The following is a 25,465-nucleotide window of genomic DNA, read 5'->3' on the forward strand; positions in this document are numbered from 1 at the left end:
CTTCAGTACACACAGCTCTCTCTCTGTGTAACACACAGTTCAGTACACACAGCTCTCTCTGTGTAACACACAGTTCAGTACACACAGCTCTCTCTCTGTAACACACAGTTCAGTACACACAGCTCTCTCTCTGTAACACACAGTTCAGTACACACAGTTCTCTCTGTGTAACACACTCTTCAGTACACACAGCTCTCTCTCTGTGTAACACACAGTTCAGTACACACAGCTCTCTCTGTGTAACACACAGTTCAGTACACACAGCTCTCTCTCTGTAACACTCAGTTCAGTACACACAGTTCTCTCTGTGTAACACACAGTTCAGTACACACAGCTCTCCCTGTGTAACACACAGTTCAGTACACACAGCTCTCCCTGTGTAACACACTCTTCAGTACACACAGCTCTCCCTGTGTAACACACAGTTCAGTACACACAGCTCTCCCTGTGTAACACTCAGTTCAGTACACACAGCTCTCCCTGTGTAACACACAGTTCAGTACACACAGCTCACTCTCTGTAACACACTGTTCAGTACACACAGCTCACTCTGTGTAACACACTCTTCAGTACACACAGCTCTCTCTGTGTAACACACTGTTCAGTACACACAGCTTTCCCTGTGTTTAGCCTGTACTGCTCCTGGATGGGTTTTGCCGTGTGTTACGTAATGCCTGGTCTTAAGGAGGCCCCTACTTGGGTAGTGCAGTACTGGCCGACTGCCCAAGGCAATCAGTCTGAACAGAACTTTCCTTGTATCCATGAGCAAAATTACTTTGCAGGTCCATTATCCTCAGGAATGTCTTGTTTGGAATTGGCCTGGCCTTGAGAAAAATGCCTTGACTCTTGGCAGGAAGTGAGGGCTGAAGATGATTAAGAAACATTTGAGATTGAGGAGAGAGTGGCTGAAGCATAGATTGCTGCCGCCCAGCCCCTGGGATCACATCGGACCGAGCGGTGAGTACTGCCCTCTCACATTGTTGTCGCATAAGGTGTCAGCCATGGCTCAGTGGGCTCTCTCACCTTTGAGTCAGAAGATTGGGTTCGAGTCCCACTCCAGAGACGTGAGCACAATCCAGGCTGACACTCCCAGTGCGGTACTGAGGGAGTGCTGCACTGTCGGAGGTGCCGTCTTTCGGATGAAACATTAAACTGAGACCCTGTCTGCCCTTTCAGGTGGTGAGGTCATTTTTAAAATTGCTGTTTGTGGGATCCTGCTGTGCACATATTGGCTGCCGCGTTCCCTACATTACAACAGTGACTACACTTTGAAAGTACATCATTGGCTGTAAAATTCTTTGGGGGGTCCTGAGGCCGTGAAAGGTGCTATATAAATGCAAGTTCATTTTTTTTCTTTTTTACAGAAATTTAAGGCAATAGCACAATATACAAGGATGCAGCTTGCTTTAACCTTGCCCAATAGCTTAGTGGATACTTACACTGTCTGGTGTGGCATTGAGCCCAGCAGATCAGCCTGAAAAAGAAGAGAGAAAGAAAGAGGCGGAGAGGTTTAGGGAGGGAATTCCAGAGCTTAGGGCCTAGACGGCTGAAGGCACGGCCGCCAATGGTGGGGCGAAGGAAATGGGGGATGGTGAAGAAGCCAAAGTTGGAGGAGCACAGAGGTCTCGGAGGGTTGAAGTTCTCTCACTTCTGAGTCAGAGGTTGTGGGTTCGAGCCCCACTCCAGAACTTGAGCTCACAATCTCGGCTGCGGCAGCCCTGTTGGAGGTTCCATCCTTCAGATGAGACATTAAACCCACTTGCCGGTTGAGGTGGACTTCAAACATCTCATGGTACCGTTTGAATGAACGCACAGAGCTCTCACGGTGTTCTGACCAACAGACCTCCCTCAACGAATGCCAAAAAAAGCAGAGGGGGAGAATTTCCGCAGGTGTTCTCGCGATCTCCTGCAGTAACGTTGATGGGAGACTGGCAGAAACCGCCGAGAGTTAGCACCAACAGCTGTTGACGTAGTATCTGTGGGGCGTCCACCGACCTCCCACCAAGGGTTCATGGGGTTTATGGATTATATAAAGTAATATCTATTATTGCTCTGTAACACAGTGTATGTTATTGCTCTGTAACACAGTGTATGTTATTGCTCTGTAACACAGTGTATATTATTACTTTGTATCACATAGTTTATATTATTGCTGCATAACACAGTGTGTACATTATTGTTCTGTAACACACAGCGTACATTATTAATCTGTAACATACTGTATATATTGTTGCTCTAACAGCGTATATTATTGTTCTGTAACATACTGAGTATATTATTACTCTAACATACTGAGTATATTATTACTGTGTAACGTACTGAGTCTGTTGTTGTTCTGTGACACACGGTGTATATTATTGCTCTGTAACACACTGTGAGTATTGTTACTCTGTAAATCATTCCTTCTCATGGTTAATGACACAACTAAACTACATGAGCACATTATAGAATCGAGACGCACAGTCGCATGCCCATGATTCTCTCTGAGATTTCCCATTGAAGAAGCCATTACCGTCCATAAACATCAGCAACAGTCTGGGACGTGAACCATGTGGCCATGTGCAAGCCTAGACAATGAGTGGTGGCAGGCTATTTGACATGAGTGGGCATCACAGCTGAGCCTGATCTTGTCCTTATCCGTTATAAACCCGCGCCTGCCTTCCAGGAGCAGTAGGGTTGCCAACTCTAGTTGGATGTATTCCTGGAGGTTTCATCCTCCTCCAACCGCCCCGCCCTCACACTCCCGCCATTGGTCGCCCGACATGTCCATCCTCGCGGTGCTCCGCCCCCCCCCCCCCCCACTCTCGCACCATTGGTCGCCCAACAGCCCACACCCCGCCCCTTCCCACGGCCAATGGGAAAGTGAACAGACTCTTTGTTACCCGATTGGATGATTGTTGACTGTCAATGAAACAGCCTTTTTGCCCGTATTTCCCAATATTTTTACAACTAATAAACGAAAGTGCTCAAAGAAAATGAAAAAAAATAATCACAATTTTTTTTAACGCCGCCTCTGGTTTTCCTCTCCCGGGTGTTTGCTCGCCGTAGTATCCAGGAGATTCCTCTTTAATTCCTGGACATTACAGGACAATCCTGGAGGGTTGGCAACCCCTAGGAGCAGGAAGACCATTTGATTTTTCTCCTTCCTATCCCAGGGGCACTGAAGCAAACACTGAACCACTTAACTCAACCCAGGCCGGGAAATCGAAGGTGGGGCCTTGCAGTCTGTTACTCTCAGTCCAGCAGTGGGCACTTCCGTTATAAGAACATAAGAAATAGGAGCAGGAGTAGGCCATTCGGCCCCTCGAGCCTGCTCCGCCATTCAACCAGATCATGGCTGATCTTCGACCTCAACTCCACTTTCCCGCCCCATCCCCATATCCCTTGATTCCCTTAGAGTCCAAAAATCTACCGATCTCAGCCTTGAATATACTCAACGACTGAGCATCCACAGGTAGAGAATTCCAAAGATTCACAACCCTCAGAGTGAAGAAATTCCTCCTCATCTCAGTCCTAAATGGCCGACCCCTTATCCTGAGACTGCGTCCCCTAGTTCTAGACTCTCCAGCCAGGGGAAACAGCCTCTCAGCATCTACCCTGTCGTGCCATCTAAGAATTTGATATGTTCACTGAACTTGCGTTGTATGACCTGTGAACAAAGCAAAGCGTTTTTTAAAAAAAAATTGTAATTTGTAATGTTGGGACTGCGGTTCGGAAAGGGTTAACATTCTCATCTCACAGATCCTGGACTGGGAGTGGGGGAGAGGAGAGAGGAGGAGGGAGAGAGAGGGAGGGGAGGAGCGGGGTAGAGAGGTGGAGGAGGAGGAGGAGGGGGGGGGGAGGAGGAGGAAGGTGAATGGCTACGATTCGATGAATAAACACGGCGGATCTAGCCGAGAGGGGTTAAAGTTCCTCCTTGTCGAGAGGGCAGTGATGAATAGCGAAAGGAATTTGATGAGAACAAGGTTTCTCAATGTGGAAAACAACCTTTTAGAGAGAGTGAGAGAGAGAAAATCTAGGTCACATGCTTGTTGTTGCTTTGCCATTTCTTGTTTCCTGGGTTACGCTACCAGGCACACACTCCACCCCCTGAATTTGCCATTTGCATATTAATGAGTGGAGGCATATTCCGCCTTTGAGGGACGAATAATTTCTGCTTCCTGTTTCTCTGACGGGTCCCTCTCTTTTTTTTTTCTCCTTCCCAGAGATTTCAGTACGTGACATCAACACACACAGGACACCATGAAGTAGAGAGAGGCTGTGCTGCCTGCTTGTTGCAACCAGAAGGGGGAAAAAAAAAAGGATTTAAAAAAAAAACACACATATATACATAGGAAGGGAGTTCAGAGATGTGAAAAATGTCAGGAGGTTGCTCATGCCCTGGTGAGTACAGTATACTCCAGTAACTAATGGCTAACCAATTAACTTTATTGATGTGGAAATGTGTGGTTTGTGTGGGGCTGGGATTAAGGCCTGTGGCTCCACATCATTTTCGGTTTCAGACATAGCTGTGGAAGCAGTGAGAGAGAGAGTACGAGAGAGAGAGGGAGCGAGAGAGAAAAAAGATCCTTAATGTGTTCTTTTTTTTTTTGTTGAACCATTTTAGATTTGAAACGCGAGGATTTTTTTTTTTCCCCAAGAGCATTTTACTCTCCCACACGCAGCGGGTAACAAACGATGTCTGCTAAACGTTTTATTTTATATTTCTGTGCACACACATGTGTGCGCGTGTGGTTCCTGCGTATTTAGGAATCTTGTAGGACGCGAAAAAAAAAGCAGGCTTTAGATTTCCATCCAGTGGTCACGTCATCTGTAAACTTTTACATTTGCTTACGTAAGAGTGCGTCACATGACTGATAATTCGCGTCTGCTTTTGTATCCGCGACGTCTGGCCGGCCGGTGTTAGCTTTGATTCAGATAATTAACGCTAATACTGATTTTTTTTTTTGTGTGTGTGTGTGTGCGAAACAATCGGTGATATTTCTCCAAGTGAAGGAGTGTGAGTGGCTGGGCAGAGCCGGGGGTTCACGTGAGCTGGTGAAATGCCGATGTTTGGGGTGTAGCGCTGAGCCCTGCAGACTGGCGGCGTCTCCAGCTTCGGTTCACGGTCTGCGGTGAGTCAGCTGATCGCTACTGTTGGGTTCAACGGGCGCGAGCTGGTAAAGAGGCAAATCAGCCCGGTTTTCCTGCTCCCGATCGCCGTCCGGTGGCCACTGCTGGCAGGCGCGTGGATGCCGATTTGGGCTCCCGGCCGTGATGCCCTCCAAGGTTGAACAGCTGGCCGACACTCACTGACTGGGCCACTTGGGCGGGATACGAGAAGGGCGCCCTGTGCCCGTGGACCCGTGTCAAGCATGCAGTAGCTCCTTCGTGAGAAATACGAATACAACAGCAGCTTGCATTTATGTAGCTGCAGCACCCTTAAAGTAGAAAATATCCCAGGGAGCTACACAGAGGGAAAAAAATTAATCAGATGGGGAGAAAGGGGATGGATTCTGAGCTCTGGATGGGGAGTTTGGAAGGCTGACCGATAGCTTGGTTAAAAAGAGGCATTTGAGAAGGTTTGTAAAGATACAGAGAGAATAAGAAAGAACTTGCATTTATACAGCACCTTTCATGACCTCAGGATGTCCCAAAGTGCTCTACAGCCAATGAAGTAATTTTAAAGTGTAGTTACTGTTGTAATGTGGGAAATACGACAGCCAATTGGCGCACAGCAAGATCCCACAAACAGTAATGAGGTAATGACCGGATAATCTGTTTTAGTGACATTGGTTGAGGGATAAATATTGGCCCAGAGACACTGGGGAGAACTCCCCTGCTCTTCTTTGAAATAGTGGCCATGGAATCTTTTACAACCACCTGAGATGGGACCTCAGTTTGACGTCTCATCTGAAAAACAGCACCTCCAACAGTGCAGCACTCCCTCAGTACTGGTAGTGTCAGCCTGGATTATGTACTCGGGTCTTTGGAGTGGGAGTTGAACCCATAACCTCCTGGTCTAGAGGTGGGTGTGCTACCACTGAACCACAGAGGAGGAAGAGGAGGGATTTGGGGTGAGAGATTGGGGCCTAGGAGGCTGATTATGGACACACCAGGTGATGGTACTAAACTGGCAAACCTAAGCTCAAATCACACTACTGAAAGATGTGAAATTGAATTAAAAATAATTCTGGTAATTTGTGGGCTGACTCCAAATACAATGACCATGAAACTGCCGGGTTGTTATTAAAAGCCAGCTGGTTCAGTAATGTCCTTCAGGGAACCCTTACCTATGACTGTAGACCGTGCCACCTGGTTGACTTGTGATTAATGCCGTCAGGGTACTTAAATATTGAAATATCCCAAGAACAAAATAAAACAAAGGTTCTGTTAACCAATGATGGGGTGAAGGGAACGGGAGGGGGATGTACAAGAGGCCAGAGTCAGAGGAATGAAGGATGCAGGAAGGGATTTTATTTTTAAATTCATTCTCTGGATGCAGCAAGGCCGACATTTATCACCCGTCCCTAGTTGCCCCTTGAGAAGGTGGCGATGGGCCTTCTTCTTGAACCGCTGCAGTCCATGTGGTGAAGGTTCTCCCACAGTGCTGTTAGGAAGGGTGTTCCAGGATTTTGACCCAGCTGGAGGAGAATGCAGAGGTTGGGTGAGATGAGGCCTCCAATTCTGGCCTCGTGCGCATCTCCAATTTTAATCGCTCCACCATTGGCGGCCGTGGCTAGGCCCTAAGCTCTGGAATTCCCTCCCTAAACCTCTCCGTCTCCTCCTTTAAGACGCTCCTTAAAACCTACCTCTTTGTCCAAACTTTTGGTCACCTGTCCTAATTTCTCTTTACTTGGCTCGGTGTCAAATTTTGTTTGATAATCGCTCCTGTGAAGCGCCTTGGGACACTTCACTACGTTAAAGGCGCTATATAAATGCAAGTTGTTGTTGGGAAAAGATTTTGTAGTCAATGTGTTGACAGCTGGGAGCCACTGTAGGTCACCAAAACATTGAGCGATTGGCCGAGTGGGACTTTGGGTGGCTGGAGTTCTGGATAAGTCGGAGTTTATGGAAGATGGGAGGCCAACATGGAGTTGTTCTGCCACACGGGGTGGGGCAGGGGGTTTGGTGAGATCATGGACTATCCACTACTTCCTCTTCATGATTGCAAAAACCACCTTTATTTTTCCATCGTGGGTAGAAAGGGGAGGAATGGGATTTTGAATTTCTCTCTGCTCCTCACCCCTGTCCTGGTGTCCCAAGGAATCCCAATCTGGCCCGTTCCCAGATTTTATTTTATCATCCCAATCCTTTTCCCTTCTTTCCCTGAAGGTGACTGTCACTGGGATGTGGTTCCACTGCCTCACCCAGGAAACCATTCTTTATATGTGAGCTTGGACAGTGATTGTTAGTGTCAGCCGTGGCTCATTGGGTAGCACTCTCACCTCTGCGTTGGAAGGACAGTGGGTTCAAGTCCTGCTCTAGAGACTTGAGCACATAATCCAGGCTGATCCTCCCAATGCAGCACTGAGGGAGTGCTACACTGTCGGAGGTGCTACCTTTCAGGTGAGCTGTTAAACCAAGGCCCCGTCTGCCCTCTCAGGTGGATGTGAAGTGGTCACTTATACTGCCTCAGCTAACTCAGAACCTGTAAACCTCCTTGGTCAATATAGCCCAATATGTCACCGGTGTAGGCACTTCCTGGATTTTGTTTAAATGGAACCGATTCAAAGAATAGTCACGCTGTGATTGGTCACAGGGAGGTGTAGAACACCCACGGTGCCCCAATCGGAGCACTCCCCTCAACTTTTCATCATATCCTGTGTGAGGGACTCCCAGCTCTTACTGCCGCTGTTACTGACAGTAATTCTTTTTTAAAAAAAAAAATTAAATCCCCCCTTTGTTAAGTTTTAACGGTCGTGACAGGGTGGAAGTCTGCATCGGAAGCAGTGCTGCCAACTCTGGTCGTTTAGCAGCGAGCCCCGGGATTTGCAGAGGAGATTTTTGAAAAGGCAGAAAATTCTAACGCGCAGAGAGCGTGAAGAGTTTTTAAAAAAGAAATCTTGGGAAGTGCGAGTGAGTTGTGCGTTTAGGTAACGCACTAAGGGAAAAAGCTGAAATTTTTCTCATCCCACTCGGTGTTGGATGAATTTGTTGGGATGGGAGGTGAGAGGCTCCACACTGACTTGCACTGCTCCAGAATAGAGAAGGGGCAAAATCAACCCGGGCTTCTCCCACCCTGCCCCAGGTCCTTATCCACTGAACCTGTGTGCATGGTTGTTGGGTGAGGACAGGATCAGGCTCGGCTGTGATGCCCAACATGGTTGAATACCCAGCTGATTTTTAAAAAATTCATTCATGGGATGTGGGCGTCGCTGGCGAGGCCGGCATTTATTGCCCATCCCTAATTGCCCTTGAGAAGGTGGTGGTGAGCCGCCTCCTTGAACCGCTGCAGTCCGTGTGGTGAAGGTTCTCCCACAGTGCTGTTAGGAAGGGAGTTCCAGGATTTTGACCCAGCGACGATGAAGGAACGGCCGATATATTTCCAAGTCGGGATGGTGTGTGACTTGGAGGGGAACGTGCAGGTGGTGTTGTTCCCATGTGCCTGCTGCTCTTGTCCTTCTAGGTGGTGGAGGTCGCGGGTTTGGGAGGTGCTGTCGAAGAAGCCTTGGCGAGTTGCTGCAGTGCATCCTTAGGCTCACAAATCAAGAGCGGCCAATTGGGTGTGGGGAGATCGCTCACTGGCCCAGTGCCCGTTCACTGGACAAAAATCAAAATAAGAAAATGTCCCTCGCTCGGCTCAGAGAGAGAGGAAGAACTTACATTTATGTAGTATCGTTTCATGTCTGCAGGATGTAGTATGTGGCGGGAAGGACAGTGTAGGAGTCATTTTACTGGACTAGTTATCCCGAGAACGAGAATTCAAATTTGAGAATTTGAATTCAGTTTTTAAAAAAAATCTACAAATAAAAAAAAAACCTGGTATCAGCAAAAGTGACCATGAAGCTGTCAGATTGTCGTTAATGTGACTCTGGTCCCACACCGACGTGGTTGACTCTTACCTGCCCTCTGAAGTGACCTAGCAAGACACTCAGTTGTATCAAGCCGCTACAAAGAACACCACTCGGACTGCAGCGGTTCAAGAAGGCGGCGGCTCACCACCACCTTCTCAAGGGGCGACTAGGGGATGGGCAATAAATGCCGGCCTCGCCAGCGACGCCCACATCCCCAGAATGAATTAAATAATCAAGCTCACATCCAACAAATTACTTTTGAAGTGTTTTGTTGTCAGCATTACTTTTGGGTCAAGAAGCAGCTCCCTCTGCATGATGGGTCTGATTTAACAAATATAAATTTAAAAATATTTCATCAGCATTTCATAAAGAAAATTTAAAAACAATTTAACTATTACATTTCAGCTAAGGTACCGACATGTTTTAAGTTCAAGATTATATTAAATATATTTATACTTTTATTCCAGTTTTCCTTTTTAAGTGCTTTCTCCCTGCCTTTTTCTTTCCTCTCTGATTTTCTCTCGGGTTCTCTCCCTTTCCCTCCTTCCTCGGGCTCCCTCTGGGACCTCATCCAAACGGCCAGTGTTCACGTGCGATCCATGACGGTGAGTGTCGGCAGGCTATTCAACTGCTGGAGGCGGAGGTGGGTCTCGTAGCCCAGGCCCGATACCCGTCACCGTCTGAGGCCCACACTCACGCCTTTCCAGCAGGAGCCACTGGATCCCAATCAGGAGCAGAAGCCTGGTCTCATCTCTCCCCCCGCCCTTCCTAACCCAGGAGGGCCTAACAGGAGATTTTTTTTTTTGTTGGCTCCACCTGGCCCCACAAAAATAAAAGTTTAAAAAAAAACTTTGGCTGTTTTCTGAGCGGCCTCTGGTGGTCCCTTTAAGAGCCTCCGGTTAAGCCGCTTAACGCATGAGGTAAATGGGTGGAGATTGTGGGGTGCGTTTTTCGCACTTTAGCCCCTCCAAATTGCAATTGGGGTAAATGTACATCGTAGGACCCTGATTTGCATATTACAAATAGCCTCCCGGCTGAAACAGGCAGGTGCTCCGGCCGCCCATCCCAGGACCCCACCCAAGATCAGTGTAAATGGGGCGGTAAACGACCTGACGCCATTTTCAGGCGGAGACACTTAAAATCGTCCCCAACGTGTTTCACTGAGCACCGAGTTCAGCAGTTAGCATCGTTGCAGCTCCCGATACTGCCCAGTAGGTGGCAGGTTATCCACACACACACACACACGTGCAAACACGCACACACGCACACACGCAAAGCACAAACATGCACTTGCACCCACAAACACAAACGCACACACACCTGCGCACAAACACATACACACACTTGTGCACGCTCCCACGCAGACACACACATGCATGCACGTACACATGCAGGCACACATGCACTTGCGCACATGCGCACACTCACACAAATGCACACACACACAAATGCACATACAAACATGCACATGCACACACACACACATGCTCAAACAAACAAACACAGACACACATATATACATGCACACCTACATACACGCACAGACACACACATGTACACACAATACAGCACAAGTGAGCGCACAGGGATTCACACATATACACACACAGAGGTATACTTGCATTTAGGTTTGCTAATCTTCCAGTTTTGTGATCAGTGCAGGAAAAACACTCATACTGTGATGTTTGCTCCTGCGTGCAAACGCTGTGACTCCCTCACTGTAACTCAAAGCTTCCCTTTGGAGACCAGGCAAGAAATGGAATGGGGCAGGGAAAGAGTTGACGTCCATCCATCTTAACACCGTGCCCAGAAATCCAGGGGCACCTCAGTCTCCAAGGACTGAACGATTTTTTTAACCATTCTGCTCACACACTGCGACGCTGAAACAAACACTAATATTACTGGGATAAATCTACTCCAGCATCAGGGATAGATTTTTTTTCTGGAGAATCAGCTTTACACTACAAAAATACAACTTAAAAACAATAATATTTAACCCTTTAATTCCACTTGGCCTGGTGGCCTTTTTCATTCAGTTTCTCTCTCTTTTTTCCCATTCTTTCTCCATCCAACTTTTATTCTTTTAGTTTTCAATTTTACCTTTTTTTTCTACTGGGCACATGCTTTGTTTCTTTAAAAGCTCACTTTTAAATTCTCTCGGTAGGAAAATGGAGTTGAGGTGCAGGCCAGCCGTGATCTAATTGAATGGGGAACAGGCTCAAGGGGCCGAATGGCCTTCTTCCGTTCCTAATGTTTCTATTTATGTAGTGCCTTTCACAGCCAATGAAGCACTTTTTGAAGTGTAGTCATTTTTGTAACGTAGGAAACGCAGCAGCCAATTTGCGCACAGCAAGATCCCACAAACAGCAATGAGATAAATGAGCAGATGATCTGTTTTCAACGATGTTGGTTGAGGGATAAATATTGGCCCGGGACACCGGGGAGAACTCCCCTGCTCTTCTTCGAATAGTGGCTGTGGGATCTTTTAAGTCCACCTGAGAGGGCAGATGGGGCTTCAGTTTAATGTTTCATCTGATAGACGGCACCTCCGAGCACTGGGAATGTCAGCCTATGTTTTGTGCTTAAGTCTCTGGAGTGGGATTTAAACCCTCAAACCTTCTAACTCAGAGGCGAGAATGCCACCCACTGAGCCATGGCCGGCATCTAATTTAAGTTATTTATAATAATAAATTAAAAACTGAAAATGCTGGAGAAGCTCAGCAAGTCACGCAGCGTCTGTGGAGAAAGAAGCAGAGTTAACGTTTCAGGTCGAAGACCTTTCGTCAGGACTGGATGATGTTAAGAGAGTTAAAGTTTTTAAGCAAGTACGGAGTCAGGGAAAGGGGGGGAGGGAGGGGAGGAAAGAACAAAAGGGAAGGTCTGTGATAGGGTGGAGGGCACGAGTGATTAAATGACAAAAGGGATGATGGTGATCAGATTAAAGTTTATAAGATATTAAGGGGAACGGATAGGGTGGATAGAAAGAAACTATTTCTGCTGGTTGGGGATTCTAGGAGTAGGGGGCACAGTCTAAAAATTAGAGCCAGACCTTTCAGGAGTGAGATTAGAAAACATTTCTGCACACAAAGGGTGGTAGAAGTTTGGAACTCTCTTCCGCAAATTGCAATTGATACTAGCTCAATTGCTAAATTTAAATCTGAGATAGATAGCTTTTTGGCAACCAGAGGTATTAAGGGATATGGGCCAAAGGCAGGTATATGGAGCTAGATCACAGATCAGCCATGATCTTATCAAATGGCGGAGCAGGCACGAGGGGCTGAATGGCCTACTCCTGTTCCTATGTTCCTATGTTGCAAGGCAAGGAAGGTGATAATGGGACAGGTTAAGAAACAAAAGATTGATCAGGAGTAGCTGTGAATGGCAGCAGCAGAACCATTACCAGCACTCGCTGACCGAAAAAATGGGAGCAGTGGTTCTGATCTGAAGTTATTGAAATCAGTGTTGAGTCCAGAAGGTTGTAAAGTGCCTAAATGAAAGATGAGGTGCTGGTCCTCGAGCTTCATTGGAACAGTGCAAGAGGCCGAGGACAGTGAGGTCAGAGTGGGAGTGGGACGGGGAATTAAAATGGCAAGCGACCGGCGGGTCAGGGTCACGCTTGTGGACTGGGCGGAGGTGCTCAGCAAAGGGATCGCCCAGTCTGCGTTTGGTCTCCCCAGTGTAGAGGAGACCGCATCGTGAGCAGCGAATACAGTGCAGTAAATTGAAAGAAGTACAAGTAAATCGCTGTTTCACCTGGAAGGAGTGTTTGGGGCCCTGGACGGTGTGAGGGGCGGTGGTGAAGGGGCAGGTGTCGCGTCTCCTGAGCTCGCACGGGAAGGTGCCGTGGGGAGGAGAGCGGGTGTTGGGGGTGATGGGAGAGTGGACCAGGGGGTCGCGGAGGGAGCGGTCCCTTCGGAATGCTGAAAGGGGAGGGGAGGGGAAGATGTGTTTGGTGGTGGAAGTTATAAGTTATTTATAGTTTGCTTTCCAAAGTATTTAAATATTTTAAAAATTGAATAAAAGGCACTGTGAGTGGCACAGATAGTCGTTGCACCACTCGGTGTGGTAAAGAGTCACACAGACCGGGAGATACCAGAATCCATCCCCGGTCTGTCCTGAGTCAACGCCCCTCGGCCCGTGCACCAGTTGGCCTCAGTGCCCCGGGTTGAGTCTGGGTTCCCGATCTAGTGCGCGCGTGTAGCTATCTGGTGAGGACAGAACCGGGCGCAGCTCTGAGGACCTCGTGGTCGAATAGCCTGCTCTCGCTCTCCAGGCATGAAGAATGAGTGAGGTACCAGAGGGGGCCTGGTGACGGAGGAACTGAACTCCAATAACAGTCGAGGAGAAACCTGGGTGGGGGTGAACTGCCAATCGGTTGTCTTGCGGCGAAATGGTTGGGCAGTGCGAGGTCAGGATAGAGGCGCTCAGTGTCCTGGCCAACTGCGACCTTTGACAGGTGTATCTACGCTGCCCCTTCACTGAAAGCACACTGACATCGATAATCTCACACTGCCATCACAAACTTAACAAAAGAGGATCCAGATCTTCACAACTTGCTCCTGGAGACACACAGAGCGCTGTCAAAGATTCCTAGTGTTCACAACCGGCCTCACCAAGTCTGCATTCTTGTGAAGGAGGCTCCTGCCTTGTACTGGGTTTAATCTGAAATATATTCAGCCTGGACCTCATCTGTTTTAATTCCCTTTTAACTGAAAACATCTGTCGCTGCAAACTTGCTTTTTCTCCACAATTTTCTCCCTTTCCCCTGAAGGTTCTGACTCGGGCTGGGGTAGGAGATACCGGCAGAGATGAACAAAAGCTCGGTCAAAGAGTTGGGTTTTAAGAAGGGTCTTAAAGGAGGGGAGAGAGGCGGAGAGGTTTAGGGAGGGAATTCCAGAGCTTAGGGCCCAGGCAGCTGAAGGCACGGCCGCCAATGGTGGAGCGATGGGAGTGGGGGATACGCAAGAGGCCAGAATTGGAGGAGCGCAGAGACCTCGGAGGGTTGTGGGGTTAGAGGAGGTTACAGGGATAGGGAGGGGCGAGGCCATGGAGGGATTTGAACGTAAGGATGAGAATTTTAAAATCTAAGGCGTAAAAGGGGCAGCAGATTGCAGGCTGGCGAGCACAGAATCGTAATTTCTACTCCGATGTGTCAGACCCTGTCCTGAGTGCTGAGTGCTGTTCTCAGAACCTAGTAATAGGGAGGGTCTTACTGTCTTTGAGAAGGGGGTGGGGACAATCAGGGTGGTTAGGATCTGGAATGCACTGCCCGAGGGGGTGGTGGAGGCAGATTCAATCATGGCCTTCAAAAGGGAACTGGAAAAGTACTTGAAAGGAAAAAAATTGCAGGGCTACGGGGATAGGGCGGGGGAGTGGGACCAGCTAGATTGCTGTTGCATCGAGCCGGCACGGACTCGATGGGCTGAATGGCCTCCTTCCGTGCTGTAACCTTTCTCTGATTCTATGATTCCGAGTAAACTGAGCAGGGCCATCAGATAATTGTGGAAGATTGAGATAGATTAGCAGGGAAATTCGATTTTTTTTTTGTGGAGAAATTTAACGCCTCGGTTTAACGTCTCATCCGAAAGACGGCACCTCCGACAGTGCAGCACTCCCTCCGTACTGCAACTGGGAGGGTCAGCAAGGATTTTGTGCTCAGGTTTCTGGAGGGGGACTTAACCCCACGACCTTCCGAGGCGAGAGTGCTGCCCACTGAGCCACGGCTGACAACAAGTCAGTTTTATTTTCACCTAGGGTTTTTGCAGAAGGTTCCATGACACCATAGAATCATAGAAATTTACGGCACAGAAGGAGGCCATTCAGCCCATCGTGTCTGTGCCGGCCGAAAAGAGCTACGCAGCCTAATCCCACGTTCCAGCTCTTGGTCCGTAGCCCTGTAAGTTACGGCACTTCAAGTGCACATCCAAGGACTTTTTAAACACTGCCTCAAAATGTGCTTTTTTTAACCGCAGTTGGGTTGAAGGCCGTTCATTTCAATGGGGCAGTCTCGTTTAATAAACAAAAGTGCTGTCAGTCAGGGCAACAGTGCCACACTGCCCCTGGGCTCGGGTAGGGAAAAATCAACCAAGGTTCTCACATCTGATCGATGTTTCCTCTTGTGGGGGAGATCAGAACTAGGGGGCCATAAATATAAAATAGTCGCTAATAAATCCAATAGGGAATTCAGGAGAAACCTCTTTACTCAGAGAGTGGTGAGAATGTGGAACTCACTCCCACAAGGAGTAGTTGAGGTGAATAGTGTAGATGCATTTAAGGGGAAGCTCGATAAACACATGAGGGGGAAAGGAATAGAAGGATATGTTGATAGGGTGAGATGAAGTAGGGAGGGAGGAGGCTCGTGTGGAGCATAAACACCAGCACAGACCAGTTGGGCCAAATGGCCTGTTTCTGTGCTGTAGACTCGATGAAATTCTCCGTGAAATTGCTGGTTATTGTGGATATGTTTCGGGACTCTTGCTGAATTTGATTCTTCAATTCTTTTCAAATTGTTTATTAGCCCCCCCCCTCTCTTCCCACTTGACGCTGGATTCTCTCCCCTCATTACGTCTGGAATTTAACCCCACCACCCGCAGTTCACAGAGTCAATCTTCTCTGACTCGCCCTCTCCACCACTCCCAGCTCCTCCCTGGTGCGCTGCACACCGTGGGGGGGGCTGGGGGTTTAGCTCCGGGCAGGTGAAACCGATCAGCACCAGAACCATTAATAGTGAATTACCAGCCTGTTTTCACACCAGGCCTGATTATCTTCTCCATTAATAGCCCGTTTCGTGTAGACCGATTGAACCCTCTAATGTGGCAAAACTATAATAAATTGAGGAATTCCAGCCCGTGGCGATCAGCAGCGTTCCACTGACCCTCTCCTCCTCCCTCCCCCCAGTCAGCACCGAGGTCGCAAATTGGTTAACGGGGACAAAGCGACCTTCAGTGGAGACTCGCTATTTCTGCAGTAGAAACTGAGCTCCTATTTCCCAGTGGGCCTGATGGTGAGGAAACTGGGCTTCGGAAAGTGGGGATTCTGGGCCACCCGAACAAAATTTTGAAAACTGTGAAGGGGATCGACTGAGCTGAATCCAGGCAGCCGGTGAAGGCCCCAAACACCAGGGGAGGCAAATTAAAAATGAGGAAGCTGAGAGTAAGGACGGACATTTGGGGCAACTTTGTCACCCAAAACAACAAGTTCTCAGGGAAGGACAGTAAGGCAGATTGTGCAAATGGGTTTAAGAGACAATTAGATTATGCGTGGAGAGAGAAAGGGTTGAGGGCTATGGTGAGAAGATGGGTAGGTGGATGGGATTTAGAAGCAAGGTGGGTAGGTGGGGTTAAGGGATATGGTGAGAGGGTGGGGTTGAGGGATATGGTGAGTGGGTGGGGTTGAGGGATATGGTGGGTAGGTGGGATTGAGGGATATGGTGAGTAGGTGGGATTGAGAGATATGGTGGGTAGGTGGGGTTGAGGGATATGGTGAGTGGGTGGGATTGAGGGATATGGTGAGTGGGTGGGGTTGAAGGATATGGTGGGTAGGTGGGGTTGAGGGATATGGTGAGTGGGTGGGATTGAGAGATATGGTGAGTGGGTGGGATTGAGGGATATGGTGAGTGGGTGGGATTGAGAGATATGGTGAGTGGGTGGGATTGAGGGATATGGTGAGTGGGTGGGGTTGAGGGATATGGTGAGTGGGTGGGATTGAGAGATATGGTGAGTGGGTGGGATTGAGGGATATGGTGAGTGGGTGGGGTTGAGGGATATGGTGAGTGGGTGGGATTGAGAGATATGGTGAGTGGGTGGGATTGAGGGATATGGCGAGTGGGTGGGGTTGAGGGATATGGTGAGTGGGTGGGATTGAGGGATATGGTGAGTGGGTGGGGTTGAGGGATATGGTGGGTAGGTGGGGTTGAGGGATATGGTGGGTAGGTGGGATTGAGGGATATGGTGAGTGGGTGGGATTGAGAGATATGGTGAGTGGGTGGGATTGAGGGATATGGTGAGTGGGTGGGGTTGAGGGATATGGTGGGTAGGTGGGGTTGAGGGATATGGTGAGTGGGTGGGATTGAGAGATATGGTGAGTGGGTGGGATTGAGGGATATGGTGAGTGGGTGGGGTTGAGGGATATGGTGAGTGGGTGGGATTGAGGGATATGGTGAATAAGTGAGTCTTGTTGATCTGTTATGAAGGATTTTTGGGCCTAATGACTTGGTCGTAAACATTCTCTGAGCAGGAGAGTTTAGAAAAGGTTCCAGGCGCCCAGCTGTGCAGAACATGAGGAAGCTCAGCTCTGCACTGAAATTATTTTGCAGAGATCCGATCTTTGACTCTGAGATTTAGGGCAGAGATTAATTACCAAACCAGCTACAGCTGGTTTATTAGGCCCCAGTTGCCATGGAGATAAACAAGATGGTGTTCGTTGAGGTGAACTCCCTATTTCCTCTGTATTCCGTCTTTAATTTATTTTCCTTCGCTCCCCCTCATTTATTTATTTTATTTTCGCAATTTAGTTGCCGTTCTCCTCCTGGCTCTCCTGGAGGTGCCGATTCTTGTCGGCGTGCTTGACCACAGGCACCGCTGGGCCCCCGGTGACCATTCTTACCGTGTGAGCCCTGGACATTTTACGACGTTATAGGCGCTATATAAACGCAAGTTACTGTCACCGTTGTAGATTTAAACTTTCAGCCGCCCGCCCATGCCGGGAGCGAAGAGGCCGGAGCCGTTCCCAGTCCCGGGCCTGTTTGAAATAGAACTGGCGAGCTGCCAACGAGGAACGTCGTGGGGAGGGGGGAAGGGGGGGGGGCTCGCGATCGTGGAGTTGGGGGTGGGGAGAGTTCGGGGCGTCAGCGGACCAGATTATTTTTAACGGGGTGACGGAGGGGCAGTCCGGCAGTAGCCTCGTCCCCGTTGTCTCCCAAAATGGCCGTCGGGGTCTTTGCAGGGCCCAATTCGCGTGTTAAAAGGGCCTTACGCTGCGTTAGTGCGCTGGATGTGGGGTAGCCATGGCGATCCACCCACCCGAGCCACGGGGGGTGGGGGCTCTTTACATCAGAGCGCCACTTGCCTGGGAATTCCCTGCTTTTACACTCTGGGAAAGTTAGACCTGTATAAACCAGGCCCAGCCACTTCCCCAACTCACCTGGTTCAGGCGGAAGTGAAGAGTTTGAAGCTTCGAAGAGTTCCCCCAGGTTTGCTCGCTGATTTCTGGCCTCACGCACATTTTCTTCTACTGAGATGAGGAGAAACTTCTTCACTCAGAGGGTGGTAGGTCTGTGGAATTTGCTGCCCCAGGAAGCTACATCATTAAATAAATTTTAAAACAGAAATAGACAGTTTCCTAGAAGTAAAGGGAATTAGGGGTTACGGGGAGCGGGCAGGAAATTGGACATGAATTTAGATTTGAGGTTAGGATCAGATCAGCCATGATCTTATTGAATGGCGGGGCAGGCTCGAGGGGCCGATTGGCCTACTCCTGCTCCTATTTCTTATGTTCTTATGTACCCGTTTTTTTTTTGGGCACAGTTTTGCTCACTGAGACTTGCACTTGACCTCTCCCCTTCCCCCCCCCCCACTTACACAGTGCAACAGTCTCTCCCCACTCCTGCATTCTCTCCCCCTTCCCCAACCGCCCGGCACATACTCGGAAAAATTGTGGAGAAGGTGTGGCATTCTGCATGGCCGTATCTCTCTATGCCACACCTTATAGAGGAGGAGGAGGAGGAGGAGGAGGAGGAGGGACTGCTGAGCGTGAAGGTGAGGAGAATAAGGCAGGATGGCAGAAGACGTTGGCAGTGAGCGGGGGGGGGTGGGGGTCATCTCCCTCGGGTGCCTTGCTGCCTGGCACACCAAGGGGTCTGTCCCTCCTGTCGTCCTGGAGGCCTTGCAGGCCTTCCTGTGAAAAAATTCACAACCCTTTGGTGAGATGCTGCCCTGTCTGGGTGCCCCATGGGTGCAGATGACCCGTGGCCGCTCCTGGTTCTGTCGAGGGTGGGAGACGCCCTCGAGCGGATATAATGCAAAGGGGGTCACGGAGCGATTGGCTGCAGCTTCCCCCTTGCCGAAGACTGCAGTCTTTTCAGAGGCTTCTGCACTGGAGTTTCCTGGGGTCTAAGCTGCTCACTGCCTCTTTAGAACGCAATCTGCACCAGAACCTGCACCAGTTCACTCAGCCAGGAAACTTGCGTGCAGACCTTGAGGGAACTCAGGGTCTTAGTTATTCGTTCCCTCCCGCCCACAGTTGGAGAAACCGTTTCAATCGTTGTCAATCAGAATTCCCGAAGGCGACCCGTAAATAGGTGCAGCTCTTCCAACCTGACAGCTGACTGCACGAAGACGCAAACTGGAGTCAAATTTGCTGAAGATTCAGGGCTGTTTTTGGACCCCAGTTTTGTTTGGGTTGTGGCTTCCTATGTTTCGACAGTGACCACACTTCAAAAAGTACCACCTTGGCTGTAAACGCTTTGGGACATCCTGAGGTTGTGAAAGGTGCTATAATAATGCAAACCTTTCTTTTTTATATCTATCTGCAATATGATGAAAACTTTACATAAGCATGTCTGTCGCACTTCCTGTCCGTCACACTCCAGACGTCACACACTGCTTAATACAAATTTCTGTGCCGCATGTGTAAAAAAAAAAGTATAGGAAGCAAAAGCAGGATTTGGAATGTGCGGAAAAACTCTCCAGGAACAGAAAGTACCAGAGCCACAATATCTGCAGCCTCTTAATTGACAGGTGTATGAACTTACCTGACGCTTTCTTATCAATTATGCTTTGCAGCCTTAAAGGGACACCCACCGACACTTTAGCAGCGCAGTTACACATTAGCCCAGGCCTTCTGATTGGGGGGCATGTCTGGACATCAAAGCTGGGTAAAAAAAACAATTGCTCAAGTTTGTTTTTTTGGCAAACCTTTTGAGGCAGCCCTGTGCCTGGGCGTGGTTTCACTCTGAGAACAACCAAGCAGGCCTCTTTTCAATTTAACCTTTCAGGCCCACTCCACTGGCCTTTGAACGGCAGACCCCGGGCCCCAACATTACAGGCGTTGTGTAAGTGCAAGTTGTTGTTCTTCTGGAACCAGTTTCCAGAGAAAGGCACTGGAGTGTGAATGGGGTCAAGAGACAAGCAGACGTGTTTCTGGAGAGAGAAGAGACTGAGGGTAATGGTGAGAAGGTGGGTAGAGTTGACCGATGCGAATCTCTCATTCTAGCTTCAGCAGAAGATCGGTGCAAACCCTGGGGAAAACAAGTGATTGGGGAAACCCTGCGGAAATTCGACCGTGAGAGGCATAAGAGAAAGAGAAAGGGCTTGTGGGACAGATTTTTGTTGGGTGAGGGTACGAAGGGACACGGAGCAAAGGCAGGTTAATGGAGTTGAGGTGCGGATCAGCAATTTAATGGCGGAAAGGGCTCGAGGGGCTGAATGGCCTCCTCCTGTTCCTATGTTGGGCTGAACAGCTTTCTCCCGCCTGAGCATCCTTCTGAGTGAACGTACTGAAGTGTAGGTGAAAACCACGTCGGAGAATCTGTACGTTTTCATTAATTCTCGGGATGTGGGCGTCGCTGACAAGGCCGGAATTTATTGCCCGTCCCTCGTTGCTCGGAGAAGTTGGTGGTGGGCCTTCTTCAGAGGGCAGTGAAGAGTCAACCGCATTGGTGCGGGACTGGAGTCACATATAGGCCCAGATTGGGTAAGGACGGCCTGGATGTTGCCTCTGAAATTAATAACAAAACGATGCCTCTTGCATGCAGTCTGCACTGACTAAAAAAAAAAATGTCAAACGCTTTATCTATTTTCATTTATTCCTGGGTTGACCTCACATGTCTCAACGGTTATGCCTTAGCGCAATGGAGCCACGGCAATCTGATCGAGCTGTTATCAGCACTGGGCCAGGCTTTTGCCTGCGGTTTTCCTGTTGAGTGCCTGGGAGGGGAGAGCCCGGAGGCCCCCTGGTGTGGTTGTGCTTACTCACCCTGTCTCGGTGGTGCGCATACTGATCTGACATCCGCTCCTCCTCGCCCACGGTCGCCTCCCCCGCCCCCCCCCCCCCCCGGGGGCGGTCAGTCCAATGCGCACAGAGACACTCACCCCCCCCCCTCCCCTCCCTCCCTCCCTCCGCCCCCGCCCCCCAGCGCCACCCCAAATCATCACACCAACCGCAGCCTCTAACGCTCAACAGTTGAGACCGAGAGGGGGAAGCGATCCGCAGACGCTCGTCCCAAGCCCCCCCCCCCCCCCCCCCCCCCGCCCGCGTCCAGTCCGGGACGGGACCACGCCGTGAAAACGTCCAATTTTTTTTTAATGTTGAAAAGAATCCTTGCTGAAGGGACTGTTGGGGTGATGGGGGAGCAGTACGAGGCTGGAGGTATGTAACCCGCCTGTAACCTTTCTCCCAACCTCCTCCCACCAGTTCTCTTCCCTCCCTCTCCCGGATCTCTCCCCCCGGGGGAACGGTTCCGTCCAGGTGTCCAATGCGTGAGCCTGGATGACGAGCTATTCCGCCACAGGGGGCTTCGCAGACAGATTGCCCGCCCGCGCGCGCGCGCACTTCCCGTCGGGGGGCTCGGTGGATGGCGATGCAGGAGCCACGACGGATTCTCTCCCCGCCCCCCCCCCCCCCCCCCCCACCCTCTTCTCCACCCCTCACTTGCCCAGGGGCACTGAGGCCAATGGTGGGATCCCCTGCCACCCATGCAGGTGACGATCAGCCAGCGCAGCAAACTCCGGCACGGGAGCTGGCTAATCTTTGCGGCTCAGCATCCCACCAAACGATGCAGTTACTCGGTGGGGAGCGACGTAGTTTAATTTAGTTGCCCGAAGACCCCGTGTGGCACTGCTTGTGATAAGTTGGAGAACGCGCTGATGTATGAGGACAGCGTTATCGCGTGTTATGCAGGACGTAGTATTCTGTTGTTAAGGAGGTGCTTTGCCCCATGAGGTTCACTTGCCGTACGTAGGTACATCGTAAGTTCAATTAGAGCATAATTGTTTCTTCATAGACTGGCGGTTGCTTGTAAATCCCAAGGTCAGGAAATGACTGGCTTTTTCTCCCCTTTTAAAGATTGTTTTGCATCCTTAGTGTCTGAGGGTTGATGGAAGCTGTAATTTTACGGATATTTCTATGATTTTAATGTTGTAATATAATTGTGGGTCATACGTTAATATTTATGGCTCTTTGGGGGTGTTTTATAGTGAGCTGTGGGAGCAGGGCGGGAATTTTCCCACTTTTTTAATCCTGTTCCTCCTCTCCGGCTGAGTTGAAATGAATGTTCTCCCTCAGCCCAGCTCCCAGCTCCCAGCCACCAGAAACCCTCGGCTCCATTAACCCAGTGACCGGTCCCCACATCAGCGTCAATGGGGGATGGGGGGGGTCCTGGATAGTGATCGGGGGAGGGTGAGAGGGGGGGAGGGGGTAGTATTCGGGGAGGGGGAGGGAGAGCAGGGGAATGGGATTGGGGGAGGGGAGGGTGGGTAGGGGTGGGGGATGGTGAGCGGGGGAGGGGGTTGATGAGTGGGGGAGGAGGAGAGTGGCTGGTGAGCGGGTAGGGGGGCTGGTGAGAGGGGGAGGGGTGAGGGTGAGCGGAGGAGGGGGCTGGTGAGCGGAGGAGGGGTGAGGGTGAGCGGAGGAGGGGTGAGGGTGAGCGGAGGAGGGTGAGGGTGAGCGGGGAGGGGGATGGTGAGTGGGGGAGGGGTGAGGGTGAGCGGAGGAGGGGGATGGTGAGCGGAGGAGGGGGAGGGGGAGTGGGGAGGGGGGATGGTGAGGGGGGAGGATGGTGAGCGGGTGAGGGGTGAGGATGAGCGGAGGAGGGGGATGGTGAGCGGAGGAGGGGGAGGGGCAGTGGGGAGGGGGGATGGTGAGGGGGGAGGATGGTGAGCGGGTGAGGGGTGAGGATGAGCGGAGGAGGGGGATGGTGAGCGGAGGAGGGGTGAGGATGAGCGGAGGAGGGGGGATGGTGAGCGGAGGAGGGGAATGGTGAGCGGAGGAGGGGAATGGTGAGCGGAGGAGGGGGAGGGGGAGTGGAGTGGGGAGGGGGGATGGTGAGTGGGGGAGTGGTGAGGGGGGATGGTGAGGGGGAGGGTGAGTGGGGGAGGGGGGAGGGGTGCGGGGGAGGGGTGAGGGGGGATGGTGAGCGGGGGAGGGGGGATGGTGAGTGGGGGAGGGGTGAGGGTGTGGGGGGATGGTGAGCGGGGGAGGGGTGAGGGTGAGCGGGGAGGGGGGATGGTGAGTGGGGGAGGGGTGAGGGTGAGCGGAGGAGGGGTGAGGGTGAGCGGGGGAGGGGGGATAGTGAGCGGGGGAGTGGTGAGGGGGGATGGTGAGGGGGATGGTGAGTGGGGGAGGGGGGCGGGGGAGGGGTGAGGGGGATGGTGAGTGGGGGAGGGGTGTGGGTGAGCGGGGGAGGGGGGATGGTGAGTGGGGGAGGGGTGAGGGTGAGGGGGAGGGGGGATGGTGAGCGGGGGAGGGGGGATGGTGAGTGGGGGAGGGGTGAGGGGGAGGGGGGAGGGGGGATGGTGAGCGGGGGAGGGGGGGATGGTGAGTGGGGGAGGGGTGAGGGTGAGGGGTGAGGGTGAGGGGGGATGGTGAGCGGGGGAGGGGGGATGGTGAGTGGGGGAGGGGTGAGGGTGAGGGGTGAGGGTGAGGGGGGATGGTGAGTGGGGGAGGGGTGTGGGTGAGCGGGGGAGGGGGGATGGTGAGTGGGGGAGGGGTGAGGGTGGAGGGGTGAGGGTGAGGGGGAGGGGGGATGGTGTGCGGGGGAGGGGGGATGGTGTGCGGGGGAGGGGGGATGGTGAGTGGGGGAGGGTGAGGGTGAGGGGGATGGTGAGCGGGGGAGGGGTGAGGGTGAGCGGGGGAGGGGGGATGGTGAGTGGGGGAGGGGTGAGGGTGAGCGGGGAGGGGTGAGGGGGGATGGTGAGTGGAGGAGGGGTGAGGGTGAGCGGGAGAGGGGTGAGGGTGAGTGGGTGAGGGTGAGCGGGTGAGGGTGAGCGAGGAGGGGATGGTGAGGGGGAGGGGTGAGGGTGAGTGGGGGATGGGTGATGGTCAGTGGGGGGAGGGGGATTGGGGGAGGGGTGAGGGTGAGGGGGGAGGGGGATTGGGGGAGGGGGATGGTGGGAGGGGAGGGTGAGGGGGAAGGGGAATGGTGAGGGTGAGCGGGGGAGGGGGTGGGTGAGGGGGGGAGGGGAATGGTGAGGGTGAGCGGGGGAGGGGGTGGGTGAGGGGGGGAGGGTGAGGGTGAGGGGGTGAGGGGCAGGTGATGGATGGTAGAATGAGGCCTGTATCTGTGGGCCAGGCCGAACACGACATCATCACTTAGACAAGAAAGAAGAATTCCCAGATTTAATTCAGTCGCTAACATTTCTCTGCAGACTTGATGCTCAGGGTGAGGTTGAGGGGAGGAAAATAGAGAACAATTTCTGATCTATAAAAGGATGTATAACGGGCGACTGCCATTTTAATTTCGGTTTCATTCCTCGATAAACATCTAATTTCAGTAATTTTGGCGAGAACCTGTGTAAAGACAAAGGTTAGGCTTTCATTTCAGGCCTGACCCATTTTCTCACGTGACAGAAACATTCAGGATGGTTTAATACAATTTTTTTTTAAAAGTGCCACAAAGAGGCAGAAACGAAAACAAGTTTGCCACGAAAAATGACCTGATTTGCCGTCATCCTCGAACGTGTCCCTGACACATCCCACTCTCTGATCATTTAACATTTTGCTGTGCGGAGGGAATAAAATTAACAGAGTTCAGTCTCGCCAACAAAAGGAATAAACATAACCTTCCATCCCTGGAAAGGTTGTGAGGGCCTGAAAGCACGGTTTGCATTTTTGCAGATATAATAATTTTGCCTGTCTCTCTTTGTCTTCCAGCCCGTGTAGCCTGACAGGGGAAACGGCTTCTCTCCCTTGGGGGGAGAGGGGGATGCAAAGCGGCTTCCAGGGAAGGGTTTAGAGGGGCAGCAGCCCGGGGGCGGTGGGGGGGGGCTCTGGTATTACCCTATTGTCTGCCTCGGGGAGCAAGGGGGAGGCGCTGAGAACGGCCAGCCGTCTGCCACAGGCCTCTCTGATTCAGTGCGAAAAAAAAAACCGGGGCCACATCACACCAACACACGACACACACACACACACACACACAGGGCTCTCCACGCTATTGTTGTTTGCTGACAGCTGCCTCCCCCACCACAGAACAAAAGACTATAGCTCCTCGGGAAGGCTCGAGAGAGAGAGAGAGAGAGGGAGGGAGAGAGAGAGGGAGGGAGAGAGAGAGAGATAGCAGGCCTTGCACCTCACGTCAGGGCTTTGGTTTGAAGAAATAATAAATAAATAAGATAATTTGCTGAAGTGTTTTTTTTTTGGTGGTGGGGAGGCCGGGGGGGTGAGGGAGGGGGTGGGTTTCTCGTTTCCAATCAGACGTGGGTGCCCCCCTCGGACCAGCAGCTTCAGTGAAGGTAAAAAGAAAGCACCTTTTTTTT

At 51.1% G+C, this 25,465-nt stretch overlaps 1 protein-coding gene across 4 annotated transcripts in view; it reads left to right on the forward strand.

The window, feature by feature from the left end:
- Positions 1 to 796: 796 nt before the first annotated feature.
- Positions 797 to 25,465, forward strand: part of ldb1a (LIM domain binding 1a) — a 64,855-nt gene continuing 40,186 nt past the window's right edge. For 2 of the 4 annotated variants that reach the window (XM_068001989.1, XM_068001990.1), the window contains exon 1: positions 21,250 to 21,362. In XM_068001989.1, the coding sequence (XP_067858090.1) occupies positions 21,299 to 21,362 (64 nt within the window). In that variant the 5' untranslated portion in view covers positions 21,250 to 21,298. Of the gene's footprint in view, positions 958 to 4,135; positions 4,384 to 21,249; positions 21,363 to 25,465 lie in introns of those variants that run through there. The other 2 variants (XM_068001992.1, XM_068001991.1) reach the window with 2 other exon arrangements.

The sequence above is a fragment of the Heptranchias perlo genome, chromosome 21 (genome assembly GCF_035084215.1).
Source record: "Heptranchias perlo isolate sHepPer1 chromosome 21, sHepPer1.hap1, whole genome shotgun sequence".
Lineage (NCBI taxonomy): Eukaryota > Metazoa > Chordata > Chondrichthyes > Hexanchiformes > Hexanchidae > Heptranchias > Heptranchias perlo.